General features: G+C 34.6%; 1 protein-coding gene across 1 annotated transcript; it reads right to left on the bottom strand.

Moving 5' to 3' along the window:
- Positions 1-323: 323 nt before the first annotated feature.
- Positions 324-17,316, bottom strand: LOC109104558 (myeloid leukemia factor 1-like). The gene is given in 7 exon segments (XM_042738947.1): positions 324-924; positions 3,667-3,805; positions 5,810-5,969; positions 6,048-6,160; positions 11,315-11,414; positions 15,040-15,199; positions 17,222-17,316. Coding segments are annotated over 7 exon segments (798 nt in total). The 5' UTR covers positions 17,269-17,316; the 3' UTR covers positions 324-845.
- Between the last annotated feature and the right edge of the window lie 429 nt (positions 17,317-17,745).

Raw genomic sequence — 17,745 nt, 5'->3', positions numbered from 1 at the left:
AAGGAGCTCGCATTCACGTAAAGTAGCCTTGTTGACAAGTCTGAGTAAGGAAGGGCAAAACTCATAAGATGCAGAACTTTCAGTGACCTGTAGAGGGCAGTAGCACGTAAACTGCTACAGAAAAAGCAGGGTGCCATGCAAAATGTAAAGTGTAACTGCAACATTCATTACAAATGTAGTGGAGTAAAGAGGACAGATGCTCATTCAACAATGTAGAGAAGCAGAGAGCAAAAGTTGCTAATGTCTTGGATACTCAGAAAGATCCATCTGCCAGGAGAAAGACTGAGGATGCCGAAACACAGTAACACCAAAAACAACTTGTGAGATGCATCACAGACCTGACACCATTCCCGTTTATTTCATTCAAACATATGGAAAAACAAAGACTGAGGATGTCGAAACACAGTAACGGGGAAAACAACTTACTTGTTATGGAAGTGAGGCCTGTTTCACACCACAGGCTTTGTGTTTCAGCGAGCGTGTTAACAGAAGACAGCAGAAGCAGATGATCACACGCTCTTAAAGTGACAGTGCACTGATGATGGATAAAATCAGTATGATCTGACATGGAGAAGAAGAAACTACACACACTACAGGTGACGATATGAATACAGTCTATTGTGCACAATTAAACAGTCTGTCAGTGACCCACTACTGATAATCAGTTTAAAACTAATAGTCAGCATTAAAAGAAACACTCCCCAGTGACCTAGAAATAAAAGTTCTCTGTAGAGCGCTGCTCACGTCTGCGGTGGGAAACATGCGTAAGGATACAGTACGAGGAAACTGCGGTATAAAAACACCAGCGAGCTGATTCCTGTCAAGAGTTTTATTGTGAACGAGCTTTAGTGCTTCTTCTTGCCAGAGCCTTTAATGTGGAGCTCATTATAATGGGTTTGATTTCCTGCGGCTGCTTTGTCGTTTCTGTGAACACACAATAATAAAGAAACAAACATTATCATATTAAACAGGACTGAACTCATTTCAGTGCAACCCTATATTCTCTTTAAATGTGACCTTTGACATGATGGAGTGGTGTACTATGGATCAGCTGGTTATTTAAACAACACTGACTACATGCAAGCCAAGCCTCAGGATGACTCCTGCATGAACCGCAAATATTGTGTCTGTTATTTAATATTAGTAAGTTATCTAGAGGCCATGCATTACTGTTACTGTCTTGTCAAGATTGTTAAGAGTAAAGCAGCATGGCCGTAGTTAAAGATGCACATGAATCATGATTTCTCGCAGCATTCATTCCAAAACTGACAATCTAATGAAACCCATGCAAAATATTTAATAAAAAAAAAATTATATATATATATATATATATATATATATATATATATATTTTTTTTTATTTGTTTTTTTTTTTTTTTTTTTTTTTTTTTTTTTTTTTTTTTTTTTTTTTTTTTTTTTTTTTTTTTTTTTTTTTTTATTTTTATTTTTTTTTTTTTTTTTTTTTTTTTGGGTTGGGATTTTGGGGGGGCCTAATTAGGAAGTTTGGTTTGGAAGGATGTTTTTTATTTTTATTTATATTTACATTAAATCTACGTTTAAAAGAAATAAATAAATTTTTTTATATATGCCCATATATTTAATTTCAAGCTCATATACCAAAGTACATTTCGAAATGTATTTAAGGTGCAAGAAAATACATTTAAAATCTAATTGTAGCATACTTTTGGACTTTATTATTATTATTATTATTTTTTATTTAAATGTGTTTTCACATGTTACAGACAAACTTTTCTTTATTTTTTTTTTTAACAAAAAAAGGATAAAAAAAAACAAAACATATTTACGTTTAAATTAGTGCTGTCGAATGATTAATCGTGATAAAACGCATTCAAAACAAAAGTTTACATAATGTGTGCTCTGTATAATTTATTATGCATAAATACATACATAAAGTTATATTTTGAAAATATTTACATATGTTTATATATTTATATTCATATAGATTATATTATATATAAATATATTTAATATATAAACAACATTTTTCTGTATATTTACATTAAATCTCCATTTTCTTATAAATACTATTTTTATATACAGTGCACAGCATAAATGAGTACACCCCCTCTAAAACTTAACAAATTCAGCAATGACTCTTTACTTAGAAGACATGTTAGGGTTCTTTGGAGATTTATCAATTGCTTGCTCAGTTACCAAAGAAGAATGCCAAAATTATTCAGAAAAATAAGATTGTATTATCAAAGTGATAAAATACTGTGTTGCAAAAATGAGTACACCCTCCTGAAAGTTACTAAATAAAAAAAATAAATAAATAAAGTATAGGTTTAAGGCAATTTTTGATCAACAGGTCAGTATATTGAACCAAAACCTTTAAAGACAAGTAATTTCCTGACATTTAAGAGTGTTATATAGTCCACTGAATCATACTCAGACTTGGTCCTTCAGTGGACATGTATTTGACTCGATATTAACGCTGTTGAGCAGCTGTGGGGGATTCTGTAGAGACGAGCTGAGCAGCACTCCCCGTTAAAGACCAGAGCATTTAAGGAGGTCATCCTTCAGGAGTTAAACAGGACAGATGTGAAAATTAGTCATGAACTTGTGCACTCAGTGCCAAGAAGCAGTATACTTTAAGTTCTGGAGGACATACAAAGTACTAGAATATTATACATTTTCTGAATTAAATCTAGGGTTTACTCATTTCTGCAATCCTTCATTTAAACAAGATTGGCTAATTTACTTATTTTACAGAAAATATTGGCATAAATGTTGTTGTTTTTATTAAGTATATGTTTAATACATTTCAATTTAGTAATATTTAAAATTATATTAGTGATCATTAAGAAAATACATCTATATTTATTCAGAGGGGTGTACTCATTTATGCTGTGCACTGTATGTCAGTATATTTAATTTCAAGCTTCATATATCAAAGTACATTTCAAAATGTATTTAAGGTGTAAGAAAATACATTTACAATCTAATTGTAGCATACTTTTGGGCTTTATTATTATTGTTATTATTATTTTATTTAAAGAGACAAACTATTTTTTATTTTTTTGAAACACAAAAAAGGATAAAAAAATATTAGTACAAAATATATTAGTGGCTGTCAAATGATTAATCGCCATAAATCACATTCAAAATAAAAGGTTTTCACGTAATGTGTGTGCTGTGTATATTTATTATGCATAAATACATACAGTTTATATTTTACAAAAAATAACATGTGTATATATTTACATTCATATAATTTATATTATATATAAAAAATTAATACATAAACAAAAAATATACAAAATATACACATACATGTAAACAAAAACATATACCTAATAAATATACACCGTACACCTGGGTATAGTATGTAAACAAACTCTTATTTTGGATGTGATTAATCACGATTAATCGTTTGACAGCACTAGTTAAAATATTTTAAAACATATTTAAGCAAATACATTTTTTGTATGTTTTGAAATATATTTAATAGACAAAAACTCAGAACGCAAAGGCAGTTTTTCACTACATTTTTAGTGCCTTGCATTTATGAGTTCTTTGACAAATGAAGAAATCCTGCATCCAAAGAGCACTGATTTTATGGACTTTGTACACCAGTAGCATTATTTTTTTGTTGTTGTTGCATATTTCTGATATATTCAGTAATTTCTGGTTTCTGTGGCTGACCTGTGAGTGTCTCGTGGTGCTGTGATGGCTGCTCGGTGACCCGCTCGGTGTCTCGGTGCTTCCAGGCGGGACATGGGCGCAGAAGCCTGGAATCGGGACACCTGTCTCTGCCACTCCTCATCGAAGGACTGGGCCTCCGCTGCGAAGACGAAACACAGCGTCAGAAACAGCCTCGCTCTCAGAGGACTTGACGAGATGGTTGTTAAGAGGCTGCTCACTGTCCCAGAACAAACAGTCCAACTCAGGAGATATAAAAAGCTTTTGTACTATACACTGGACTAATTTCCAGCCTGGGAAAATAGCTTTTTTTTGGCCCACAGTGGCCTCGTTAATGTATGTAATTAGGGCATGTTTGTCAATTGTCTGCAAGGTGAAAATCAGGACCTGTATTCACAAAACATTTTATCTTACTATTAAGAGTTCTCCTAAAGAGCAGTAAGAGTTTTCTCTTAAAACCTATTCACAAAGCTGCTGAGACAAACTTTTACTAAGGAATAGACAGAAGTCTTAAGCTCAGAGTAAGGGGGTGGGGCTGAGCGCACTGCTATGGATGATGTCATCAAGCTTATTAACTATGCACACAGTGATTGGCTGATAGTCTGTCAGAGATTTATTCATAGAAATATTGTAGAGTGCAATGTTATGTTGCCATATACAAATAAAGGTTTAAAAATAAAAATGTTAATTGCCACATTCAAATAAAGACTTTAAAATGCAGACTAAAGGCCAGTTCACACCAAGCATGATAACTATAAACATAACGATAAAGATATAGTTCCAAAAATCGTTCTCAGTATTAAAGAACAGCATAGTTCACACCACAACTATAACGATACAGAGGAACGATATCATTGTGATCAATTTTTTTCCTGCTGACGAATGATAAAACACTGACAGCCAATCAGAATCCATCCTGCTGTAACGAGCTCGAGAATTTAAAGCAGCAGACGCATGTGTGCTTAGAATAGATTATCTTTATAGTTATCGTTCTTGATGTGAATGGGCCTTAAGTGTCACTAATTAAACAAGTATATGTTCAGCTAATTGTCAGCCTCTTACATGTATGCTTCTCGTAAACAATTAGTGGATATGCATATAAACAGCCTTTTAATTATCAGAGTGGAGTAATCACGGCTGATAGTAAGACATGCAAACGTAAAAGAGAACCAAACTGGACACAAGAACAGCTGTTACTGCTTGTCCAGCTGATTAATGAGAACAAGGACATAATCAAAGGAGAATTTAGAGTTGGGATAACCTCCAAATCCAAAGGTGATAGTTTATAAAAGCTCATTATCATCAAATATTCAGAAAATGTTTATGTTCCGAAGCAGATTACCAGCAGCGGCTATTTTAGGATATGATTTGTGTCTTAGGAGTCCTCTTCACTACTCCTTACCTTTCACAGATTTAGGAGCGAGTCTTAGTGTTAAAACACTCTGTGAAATACTCTTAGAGCATTTAGGACTGACACACCCCTTTTAGCTTTAAGATGTTTTGTGAATGCGGGCCATGATTGCTTAGAAATGTCATTTTGTTTTAACTCTTTCCCCGCCAGCATTTTTAAAAAAAAAGTTATCAGCCACCGCCAGCGATTTTGATGATTGTCACTAATATTTGATGGCCTGCAGTATATTTTGCTGTATGAATATCTGAATATGCAATACACCAAAATAAAGATCAAAGCCTCTACTTTTAAACAAAAAAATCAGTTTTGTTCTAGCTTAAAGCTTTTTTTTCTATCAACACAAAATCACATTTTTATCAAAAACTACATCTGGATAATATTCAGTATGATTATCAAAGCATAAATCCAGTAAATCGCTTCAATCAACACCTCCAAAGCTTGCACAACAATATACCACTTCCTGGATCAATATTTTACTCCATAACATTATGCAGTTCGCTCAGAAGATGTGTAATAGCGCCCCCGAGTGTATAACAGTGAAAACACCGAAAGCCGTAAAAACTCGTCAATGGCAGGAAAGAGTTAATTTATGGCTGTCAGAATTTGTTCAAAACTGATAAGCAAATTGCTAAGTAATAAAAATAGCGTTGACTAAGCAAACACAGTTAATAGAAAGAAAAGCTGCATGCACTGAGTGTTCACATCACCAGAGAAACTCTTTAAATGCCTCCTCACTTTCATCCATGTTCTGGAAGTCCTGGTTGAGCTCCTTCTCCCCGGTTTTCCTGTTCTCTTTCCTCTCGATGACGTGGCCTCTGTCCTGGATGTGATGGCCTATGGACATCTTCTGCAGTCCGCTCTCAGAGTCCTTCAGACTCCTCCTGGTCTCCTTTATCTAGACACACCACAAACACCTTCATGACACTGCTCCGCGGGAGGTGCTGATGTGTGAGTGTTTGGGAGCAGGACTCACTCCTCCAGGAGCACAGCGCGTCTGAGACGAGGCCTGGAAGACTTTGGCCGGCTCATCTCCCGCTTTAGAGTACATCATGACAGAGGAAGAGGAAAACGAGTGGCTGTTGGGGTCTGACATCAAATAAACAGACCAACAAACACACTCTAAAATTCAGTAGTTTAAAAAAAATGATAAGGAAGGTCGATGTGTTGCTAGAAGTTGCTAAATGACGTTAAAATTGTGTCACAAACATCAAATCTCAGCAAAAAATCTTATATATGTTAAATTAGATTTGTTTGAAAAAAAATGATATGCATAATATAATTTTAAAATAACTGTATTTTTAAATACACTGAATTATTGAACACTTACACATTTTTTGAATGCTTACAATTTGAGTATTTTAGTAAACTAGTAAAACTACACATTAACAAAAAACATTCTATAAAAAATATTGCCTTTACTTAAAACACTGTAAAACCTGACAAGTCATAGTAACTCAAAACGTTTGAGTAAACAGATTGCCTTTACTTAAACCATGTAAGTTTTAAAACTTTGCAATTATGTAATCAAGTGATTAATTAAGTGCTGATTGAGCTTTAGTGATGAACAGCTGCTGTTAACAAACAGCATCACCAGCTCCACTTATTAATAACCAGACTGACTTTATTTCTGTCAGACCTCTACAGAAGATCTGATTGAGAATTAACTAAGGTTTAGATGTTGATTTATTGTTTCATTTGAAGTAACCATGTTAGAGATCAGTGTTTGCTTAAGTTGGGCTCTTGACCCTTGATTTCTGTCTTACATTTTTTTTTTTGGACGTTGTAACCATGTGTTTTTGAAACATGTTTGTTATAACTCAAAAAACCCAGAGAAAATATGATCAGGTATTGGTTGTTATACAGCATATTGGTGATGATAATCATTAATTATGAAGCTGTTCAGAGTTCAAAAACTTACTAAATAGGTGATCTATAGTTAGTTCAATTGATTACAATGAAAGCCGTTCAAAAAGTCAGTGATTCTTTCATAATCAGTTAATATAAAGGATTTCACAAACAGTTTGGTCTTCTATGATGTCAATTAGTCACACACAGACATCAATAATCAGAATATGAACCTCAAAAATGGTTACAAAAAAAAAAAAAAAAAAAAAAAAACATGCTGCAATGCATGCTGGGTACTATTGTAGTACAAAACTCATCCATGGCTCCCAGCATGCTCTGCTGTATTTTTTTTTTTTTTTTTATGGTCACCATTGTTGAGGTTCATATGCTGATTATGGATGTCTGTGTGTGACTAAATGACACCACAGAAAACCAAACTGTTTTGGAAAGTGCTTTATATTAACTGATTATCACAGAACCACTGGCTTTTAGAATCACTTTTACTGTAATCAATCCAACTAATTACACAACACCTATTTCATCAGAGATTAGACCCCAAACAGTTCAATAATCAATGATTGTCATCACCAATATACAGTATAACAACCAACATCTAGGTACAGGTTAGATTTAAAAAAAATGCCACCCTGAATGCACTGTAAGTTGCTTTGGATAAAAGCAGCTTCTAAGAGTGTGAGTGTGTGTATAACACCTGATGATATTTTCTCTAGGCTTTTGAGTTACAACAAATGGTCACAACAGCCAAAGCAAAAACTAAGACAAAAATCAAGGGTCAAGAACCCAACTAAAGCAAACACTGATCTCTAACATGGTTACTTCAAATGAAAACAGAAATCAACATCTAAACCTTAGTTAATTCTCAATCAGATCTTCTGTAGACGTCTGACAGAAATAAAGTCAGTCTGGTTATTAATAAGTGGAGCTGGTGATGCTGTTTGTGGAGTTGTTTAAATCAGATCTTGAGAGATTTAATGTATTTTATTTCAGTTTATTTTATCTAAGGCTGTGTCTGAAGTCAGTTGTAGTTCTTGTGTTTCTCTTTTTTTCAGTGATTCTGTTTGTTAACAGCAGCTGTTCATCACTAATTCACAATTCTCACTCAATTAATCACTTAATTATTTAATTGCAATGTATATCTTCTTTCAGTGAACTCAACTGAATTAAGTTCAGAGTACTCATGACTGTTAAGTTTTAAAACTTAAATGGTTTAAGGCAATCGGTTTCCTCAAACGGTTTGAGTTAACATAACTTGTCAGGTTTTAGTGAGGCTGTGTCTGAAGTCAGTTGTAGTTCCTTTCTCTCTTTTCCTCAGTAATTCTGTTTGTTAACAGCAGGTGTTCATCACTAAATGCTCAATTATCACTCAATTAATCACTTAATTACTTAATTGCAATGTATATCTTCTTTCAGTGAACTCAACTGAATTAAGTTCAGAGTAATCATAACTGTTAAGTTTTAAAACTTAAATGGGTTTAAGGCAATCGGTTTCCTCAAACGGTTTGAGTAAACCCAACTTGTCATGTTTTTAAGGATATTTGTTTACACAAAAGGTTTGAGTTACGTTACTTGTCGGGTTTTAGTTTTAAAACTTAAATGGTTTAAGGCAATCGGTTTCCTCAAACGGTTTGAGTAAACCTAACTTGTCAGGTTTTTAAGGATATCTGTTTACTCAAACGGTTTGAGTTAAGTTACTTGTCGGGTTTTACAGTGTAGTATGCTAAGTCTGTAAAAATAGGGCACAATCTTCTGTTAATATGTTTTTTTTTGGTTTTTTACATACATTTAAAATTAATAAATTCCTTTAAAATTAATATATTAACAATTCAAAAATTACTATAAAATTAACACACTGTAAAACCCGACAAGTAACATAACTCAAACCTTTTGTGTAAACAAATATCCTTAAAAAACATGACAAGTTGGGTTTACTCAAACCGTTTGAGGAAACCGATTGCCTTAAACCATTTAAGTTTTAAAACTTAACAGTTATGAGTACTCTGAACTTAATTCAGTTGAGTTCACTGAAAGAAGATATACATTGCAATTAAGTAATTAAGTGATTAACTGAGTGATAATTGAGCATTAGTGATGAACACCTGCTGTTAACAAACAGAATTACTGAAAGAAAAGAGAGAAAGGAACTACAACTGACTTCAGACACAGCCTCACTAAAACCTGACAAGTTATGTTAACTCAAACCATTTGAGGAAACCGATTGCCTTAAACCATTTAAGTTTTAAAACTAACAGTTATGAGTACTCTGAACTTAATTCAGTTGAGTTCACTGAAAGAAGATATACATTGCAATTAAATAATTAAGTAAATAATTGAGTGATAATTGTGAATTAGTGATGAACAGCTGCTGTTAACAAACAGAATTAATGAAGAAAAGACAAACACAAGAACTACAACTGACTTCAGACACAGCCTTAGATAAAATAAACTGAAATAAAATACATTAAATCTCTCAAGATCTGATTAAACAACCCCACAAACAGCATCACCAGCTCCACTTATTAATAACCAGACTGACTTTATTTCTGTCAGATGTCTACAGAAGATCTGATTGAGAATTAACTAAGGTTTAGATGTTGATTTATTGTTTCATTTGAAGTAACCATGTTAGAGATCAGTGTTTGCTTTAGTTGGGCTCTTGACCCTTGATTGCTGTTTTAGTTTTTTCTCTGGCTGTTGTAACCATTTGTTGTAACTCAAAAGCCCAGAGAAAATATCATCAGGTGTTATACACACACACACTCACACTCTTAGAAGCTGCTTTTATCCAAAGCAACTTACAGTGCATTCAGGTTAGCATTTTTTTTTTTACCTAACTTTTACCTAAATGTTGGTTGTTATACTGCATATTAGTGATGATAATCATTGATTATTGAACTGTTTAGAGTCTAACCTCTGATGAAATACGTGTTGTTTAATTAGCTGTATTGATTACAGTAAAAATTATTCTAAGAGCCAGTGGTTCTGTGATAATCAGTTAATATAAAGAACTTTCCAAACAGTTTGGTTTTCTATGGTGTCACTTAGTCACACACAGACATCAATAATCAGCATATGAACCTCAACAATGGTGACCATAAAAAAAAAAAAAAAAACAATGCAGCAGATCATGCTGGGAGCCATGGATGGGTTTTGTACTACAATAGTACCCAGCATGCATTGCAGCATGTTTTTTTTTTTTTTTTTTCGTAACCATTGTTGAGGTTCATATTCTGATTATTGATGTCTGTGTGTGACTAATTAACACCACAGAAAACAAAACTGTTTGGAAAGTCTTTTATATTAACTGATTATGAAAGAACCACTGACTTTTTGAATGGCTTTTATTGTAATCAACTGAAGTAACTATAGAACACCTATTTAGTAAGATTTTGAACAGCTCCATAATTGATGATCATCATCACCAATATGCTGTATAACAACCAATACCTGATCATATTTTCTCTGGGTTTTTTGAGTTATAACAAACATGTTTCAAAAACACATGGTTACAACGCCCATAAAATAAACTAAGACAGAAATCAAGGGTCAAGAACCCAACTAAAGCAAACACTGATCTCTAACATGGTTACTTCAAATGAAACAATAAATCACATCTAAACCTTAGTTAATTCTCAATCAGATCTTCTGTAGACGACGTCTGAAAGAAATAAAGTCAGTCTGGTTACTAATAAGTGGAGCTGGTGATGCTGTTTGTTACCAGCAGCTGTTCATCCACTAAAGCTCAATCAGCACTTAATTAATCACTTGATTACATAATTGCAAAGTTTTAAAACTTACATGGTTTAAGTAAAGGCAATCTGTTTACTCAAACGTTTTGAGTTACTGTGACTTGTCAGGTTTTACAGTGTAGTATCTTTTCCATTATTATTATTTTTTTAACAGTGTACTAACTGATCAACAATCACAGGTACAAGCTACTAACGATGTGCATCATAAATTAACAATTATTCAATTATTATTATTAAATTAAACAGTTGCAAACAGAAGCTAACTCAATTCACGTGATGTGTGTAATGCTAGGCATCTGTGGTTTCCTCTATTTGTGTAGTTTGGATGGAAAATGTGTGCCTTTGTATTGTCTAAAGTTGCCAAATAAATGAGCTAAATTTGTTGCTTTTGGGAGAAAGTTACTAGGATACTCTGAAAAGTTGCTAAGTTGGCAACACTGGTTTCACAACAAAGTTTATTTGTGATAAGTGCAACTTTATTGAACACAAGTAATCTTTTAGCAATCAGAATCACTGAATTGCTTACAACTGCTGTAACTATGAAAACAGCTCATTATAAAAACCCATTTAAAAACTCCTTGCGTGCAGGACTGATCGAGGAAGATGAAGCATATAAACTGACTGACACCTATTTAAGAGGTCAGACTTACAAAATTTCGATGCATCGCCTCCATCCTGTTCCTCATGCTGTCCATCATAGCGAAAGGATTGCTAAAGAAATCCAGCTCCTGTTGACATTTATCACACACATTCAGTACCTTTATATGCAAGTGCATGAAGCATCAGGCAATTCAGAGCACTGGAGATCACAGCATCTAGACCCTGAGATGCGTGGGAGAAACTGAACTGTTAAACATGTCCTGTAGCGTGACAAATTACACATCAGTGTGTTTCCAAACTTTTTATACATGGAGTTTGTATAGCCTAATTAATTAATGAAATAATATTTGAAAGATTACATGGAACATTTGTTCATTTAAAAATGCATTTGGCACACCAGGACTGCTGAAGTGAACTGCAATAAAGGTATTTAAAAAACGTTTAAAGTAAAGCAGAAATGGTTACCTGTTACCGTTGTTAAAGTGATTTTTTCTTATACATTTAAATAAACTATAACATAATAGCTTCATGGTAGAAGAAGCTTTTCTTTCTTATGAATGTGATTTTGTTCTCACTTGATAGTGTTAAAAACTGTTCTTAAAAAATAAAATAATATTACTGATATAAAAGGCCACTTTCACGACTGTAAATTTACATGTATATGACAGAGACGCGCGTTTCAAACAAAATGACATTAAAATATATCATTTATATAAGTCACCATAAATGCTGGTCAGTATAGTAAGCAGTACTTTAACTATATTCAAAGACAAAAATACTGTAGAATTTCTAGGTGTGTCAAAAAGCACTCTTAAGTTCCATTTGCATTTAACAAAAATGCATTTTCATTTAAGCGCATGCACTTAAGCGTCCAAAAACATTACATTTAGTTCACACTTTCAAAGTATATTATTTTATATTCGAGTACATCATTTCTGTAATAATTACTGTTTTGAAAAGTATAAGAATATTTACACAAAGTTATCTATGTTGTCAGCCACTTGTTTTTATTGGCCAGAATGATACTACTATGATTTATAATTACAAAACTGTTTAAATAATCATTATGGTTGATTGATTGATTATTTATTTTTGCATTATAGTAATGAGAATTAAATTTGCTAACGTTTTGGGGGAGGGTAGTTATTAACTGTCAAAGGAGAAAAATGTCACAAAATATAACTTCAAAATATAAAGGTTTTTTGCATTCTTGATTTTTTTTTTTTTTACAGTTTTCATGAGATTCATCTGTGGCATCTATATGGACGAAATGGGAATACAATGGTAAAAAAATGCATGAAGAAGACATGGAGGTAAAGCCAACAAGTTCAAAGTCTTTATTTAAACATAGAGATAAGTGTGAAAACACAACTAGAACTGATGAGAACTGAAAGACTAACTGAAAACACAGGGCTACATATATAGTACACAAGGGCCAACACAGGGAACTAAATAGTGAACAGGTGCAACTAATTACAAACCATGGAGACAAACAAGCAGGAATCAGGACTGAACTACAGAGAAGCACTGAAACACAGGAACAAAATGAAAACTAAACACAACATATTCCTGCCAAAAACCTTCGTCTGTTTCAGAAACTCTTGGTGCTGCGAGCTCTGAATGACTCCCAAAATAGATAGCTGTCACCTCTGGTTATGGCGTCTAATAATGAAGAAGTTTCTCTGAAGGTTTAGGGCAGCACTGCCACAGCGGCTTCTTACGGTCGAGCCGTTTAAACCCATCATCACTCCTCAAGCTAATAAATTCCCTGGAGAGCAGGACTCAGCTATCTGCTCGCTGTGTATTTTTAACCCGCCGGAGGATGGGTCACGTATGCTGTTTTGGGTGGGTTGTGTCGGGAAGAGACAGACCTGAGGTCACGACCCATTTATGCTGCATGCCATCACAGAAGAATGATTGAACAGACCCATGGGGAAAAATGAGACACACAGGAGAGCTCTCGGAAGAGGACACAGTTCTGGGAATAATCCCAGCACCAGCAGCAACATTTCTCAGGTGACTCTGTTACTAAACGCCCATGTGACTCATAAGCTGCTGCGCAACATTGCCAAACGTGTAAGTATTTTTATATGATCAAATGATGATGACCATGTGAACTAAGCAACCAAAAGGGAAATGCCATAGTCATTGATTTGTTCTGCCTATAGCCATGATCCTGAAATATTCAGACAATCTTCCAGTGGTTTCTGACTGTCTCAAGTGTATGCCGAGTGAGTTTAGCCCATCATTACTGTAGTTATCACTATGTCAGACACTGCAATTTCAGATCATCGCTCCTGAAACTTTGCATGAAAAATAAAACTTTTATTCAAATTATGAATAGGTTAATCGAGCAACACTCCCTTTATAATCAGTGGAACTGATATCACTTCAGATCAGCCGCAGTTCAAGCTCACTGACTGAGTTAAAAATCCTCTTATGATCAAAAAATCTGTCTACTGGTTCTGCGGAAAAGCTGGCTTTGTACTGATATACTTGTATTTTTAACAATGATACTCTTTGTTGTCTATCTTCTGCAGCCCTAATCTGACACTAACTCACCCCTAAATGTTGAAGTATGAATGTAATGATAGCCAGTCAGAGGATGTGTTTCTGTGTAAGTGGGCGGTTTTTGGCCAAAATAATGGCAGGACTGTGAGGAGGCTGGCATCAGATGAAAGTAATTACCAGAGATAAATACACCGAGAGCTGGAGGATTACAGACGGACACGGAGACTAAGTTTAGCGCTCTGAGCTGGTCATTGTGACGCTCCGTATCATCATTCAGTGTTAGCATACAGCAAACAAACAACTTCTTAAAGCACCTCATCCAGCGTTTGTTAAAACATCGGCCCTGTTTAAGAAGTTAACTGTCCGGAAAATGGCCAGTTCGTATTTTACCACGAAGTCAAAATACAAAAGCAATGAAAATCAATTAGACAGATTTAAGCACATTTATAACAAATAAGCATACTCCCTCCAATAATCCTAACCTTCTCTACATCACGGTATTTACTTTAATAATGCTGATTTTCATAACTTATCCTATACTGTAATACTAACACATTAGTAAAATATCCAACCCATAAAGCAAAAAATATTTGCCAAAATATGTTTCAGAATATATTTACAGAATATATTTATAATATGCAGATTATATTTTTATTTTCTTAAATTTATATATTTTGTGAAAAGCATTTAAAAGTATATTTTGCCCAAAATATTAAGTAATTCCTGCCATATGGAAGTGCTTAATGTTCACTGGGTAACATTAGAAAATAATCATAATTCAGCCTTTTATCAAGACTTTTCTTGGTAGCAGTGTTTGCTAATTCAAGCATTACCAGTCCAGCACTATTGTATTCATAGTTAGTAACTTGAACAATCCCCTAAACCTAACTTGTGTAACATCCAGAAAGACGTCTGAGTTTCAGAACTGTGTCAGTCGAACAAAGCCTCTCTGTTTTCTGAAAATACTCCATCTAATAAAGAGCTTGATACGGAGCAGTTCACTGCGCTATAACACGACCTACAGTTATCCAGCTGCAAAATGTCCTGCGTGAACCTTGCTTACTGGGAAACTGGGCCAGTGAAGAAGTTGTGTGGAAGGCATGTGTGATTGGAGAGAGGCCTGTGATACTATGATAGTCATCTAGACGGGGGTAAACCGTGTATAGTATTTAACTGCTCAATGAGGTTACATAACGACACAGTCTGAGAGAAGAGTAAGCAGCTTGCATTGGAAACACTCACTCGGCTGCTGCAGTCGTTCGGGTCAGTGTTGGGCTGAGCCATGGCTCTGTGACCCCGGTGACGGCCGTCTGTGATGCTGGGCAAGAAGCACTGACCGAAGGGGTCAGAGAAACCCCCCATCATCTGCTGCATGCGCTCCTGATGCTGCTGGAACGGCTCGCTAAAGAGAAGATCAGAAAACAACAGATGGATAACAAACATTATTGTGTTTGTAATATAGCTCTGATTGTTGTGACAGTGCTTCTCAACCAGTGATTCTGTTCAGATGAGTTGTGAAACTACACAAGTGACCAGTGCATCCATCTCTACACTTAGTGACGATACAGTGAAGAAGACTCGGAGTGAAAGCTGACACTCATGCATGAAGCGGCCCAATACTTTATATGTGACCCTGGACCAAAAAAAAACATAATCTGAAAGCTGAATAATATTTATAATCTCTCCATTGATGTGTGGTTTGTTAGGAGGACAATATTTGTATGAGATACAACTATTTGAAAATCTGGAATCTGAGGGAGCAAAAAAATCAAAATATTAAGAAACACATTAACATTACCTATACCAAAAAAATGTTACACTGTAAAACCTGACAAGTCACAGTAACTCAAACCATTTGAGTAAACAGATTGCCTTTACTTAAACCATGTAAGTTTTAAAACTTTGCAATTATGTAATCAAGTGATTAATTAAGTGCTGATTGAGCTTTAGTGATGAACAGCTGCTGTTAACAAACAGCATCACCAGCTCCACTTATTAATAACCAGACTGACTTTATTTCTGTCAGACATCTACAGAAGATCTGATTGAGAATTAACTAAGGTTTTAGATGTTGATTTATTGTTTCATTTGAAGTAACCATGTTAGAGATCAGTGTTTGCTTTAGTTGGGGCTTTTGACCCTTGATTTCTGTCTTAGATTATTTTGTTTTGGATGTTGTAACCATGTGTTTCTGAAACACGTGTGTTATAACTCAAAAAACCCAGAGAAAACATGATCAGGTATTGGTTGTTATACAGCATATTGGTAATGATAATCATCAATTATACAGCTGCTCAGAGTTCAAAATCTTACTAAATAGGTGTTCTATAGTTAGTTCAGTTGATTACAATGAAAGCCATTCAAAAAATCAGTGGTTCTTTTATAATCAGTTAATATAAAGGCATTTCCAAACAGTTTGGTCTTCTATGGTGTTTACTAGTCACTAGTTTACTAGTTTACTTTGTGTTTTGTTTATTTATCTAATTTAAAAAGAAAACGTCTATGTTTATAATTACTTATAACAGATAATATCAACATGCATATATGGGTTTTAGGATGAATATACATGTTCATGTTCGAAAATATATGAGACTAGATGTTAATATATGAAATCGTTTCAATTTTTAATAAGTTTCAAGTAGGCATATGTTTTTACTTCATATATTTCATGTTAATTTAACATACTGTAATGACCCGGAAGTCAGCACTGGCAGCCAGGTGCATTATGGGTATTTGTTTAGCGTTCAATTATGGGTTATTTAAGTAAGATGGTTGAGTTTTTCTGTTAGTAATGTTATGTGTGTTCATGTCCAAGTTCATTTGGGTTCATTTGGGTTCATTTACAGCCCTGTTATATAAATGGGTGAATGTCACCGTCATGGAGAGAGATGTGTAGAGGAGTGACTTGTGATATGGCCTTGCCTGTGGAAGTTCGAATATTGAGTTTAGAATTAAAAGAGTAACAGACAATACTGCCTTCTGTTGGCTGGTTTGTTAATAACTTTGCTCACAGAGACACTCACGGTCGTGCGGTGTACGGGACGCGAGTGTTCGCTCTGCCCGCTAGCGAGAGTAAATCGTGACGTATAGGTGCTAGTACCCTGCTAGCCGTTAGATTAAAAGTCTAGTTTAGCTCCAGTTAGCCCACGTTAGTAGAAGAACTGCTAGTTGTTACAATATATTTGCGTATGGAAAATCGGTTAACAAAAACAAATTAATATTAATAATAATCATATAAAATAAAATAAATACCACAGAATAAAATGAAATATAAATTAAAGAAAACCTTAATATGATATGCTTTGAATCAGAACATTTTGAAAAATAACTCACTAAAGTTAATTTACAAATAGCGCATAAACACTGGTATGTTATAAAGCTAGTTTAATCTTCTGAGATTTCTGCAGTTTGTTTAGAGACTCACGCAAAGAAGGGCTCGTCGCGGAGCTGTCTCCGGAGGCTGCCGAACATCGCGCTGCGCTTCTGAAGGACGCGCTGCGGTTACTAGCGAAACCCCACACAGAGTGCGCACGTGACCAGCTTTGAGCGGTTTGATTGGCTGAACACTGACGCTCTGGCCCCGCCTCTCGTGTGCAGGTGTTGTGTAGTGTTGTCATGGAAAGGCTTCTTGTGTGATCTAGAAACTTCCACATGTTTATCTCACATTTATTCCAGCATTCTGTGTCACTGTCATTGCAATATGTGCCATGGTTTCTCCAGCAGATAGTTTTACAGCTATACTCTCACTGTGCAGAATAATTTAGCCTGTGTGTACATCAGAGATACTGTATACTGTAACTGTGATCTGTGAAGGCACCCTTCAGACAAAGTGGTCATGAAACAGAGTTAAAACAATATATCTGTAAGTGTTGGGAAGGTTAGTTCCCTTTCTAAATGTCTAATGTTACTGTGGATCATTTTGAAACATTAAAGCAGGCAGAGTAAATA

Source organism: Cyprinus carpio, chromosome B15 (genome assembly GCF_018340385.1).
Source record: "Cyprinus carpio isolate SPL01 chromosome B15, ASM1834038v1, whole genome shotgun sequence".
Lineage (NCBI taxonomy): Eukaryota > Metazoa > Chordata > Actinopteri > Cypriniformes > Cyprinidae > Cyprinus > Cyprinus carpio.
This window is presented reverse-complemented; position numbering and strand designations above follow the sequence as displayed.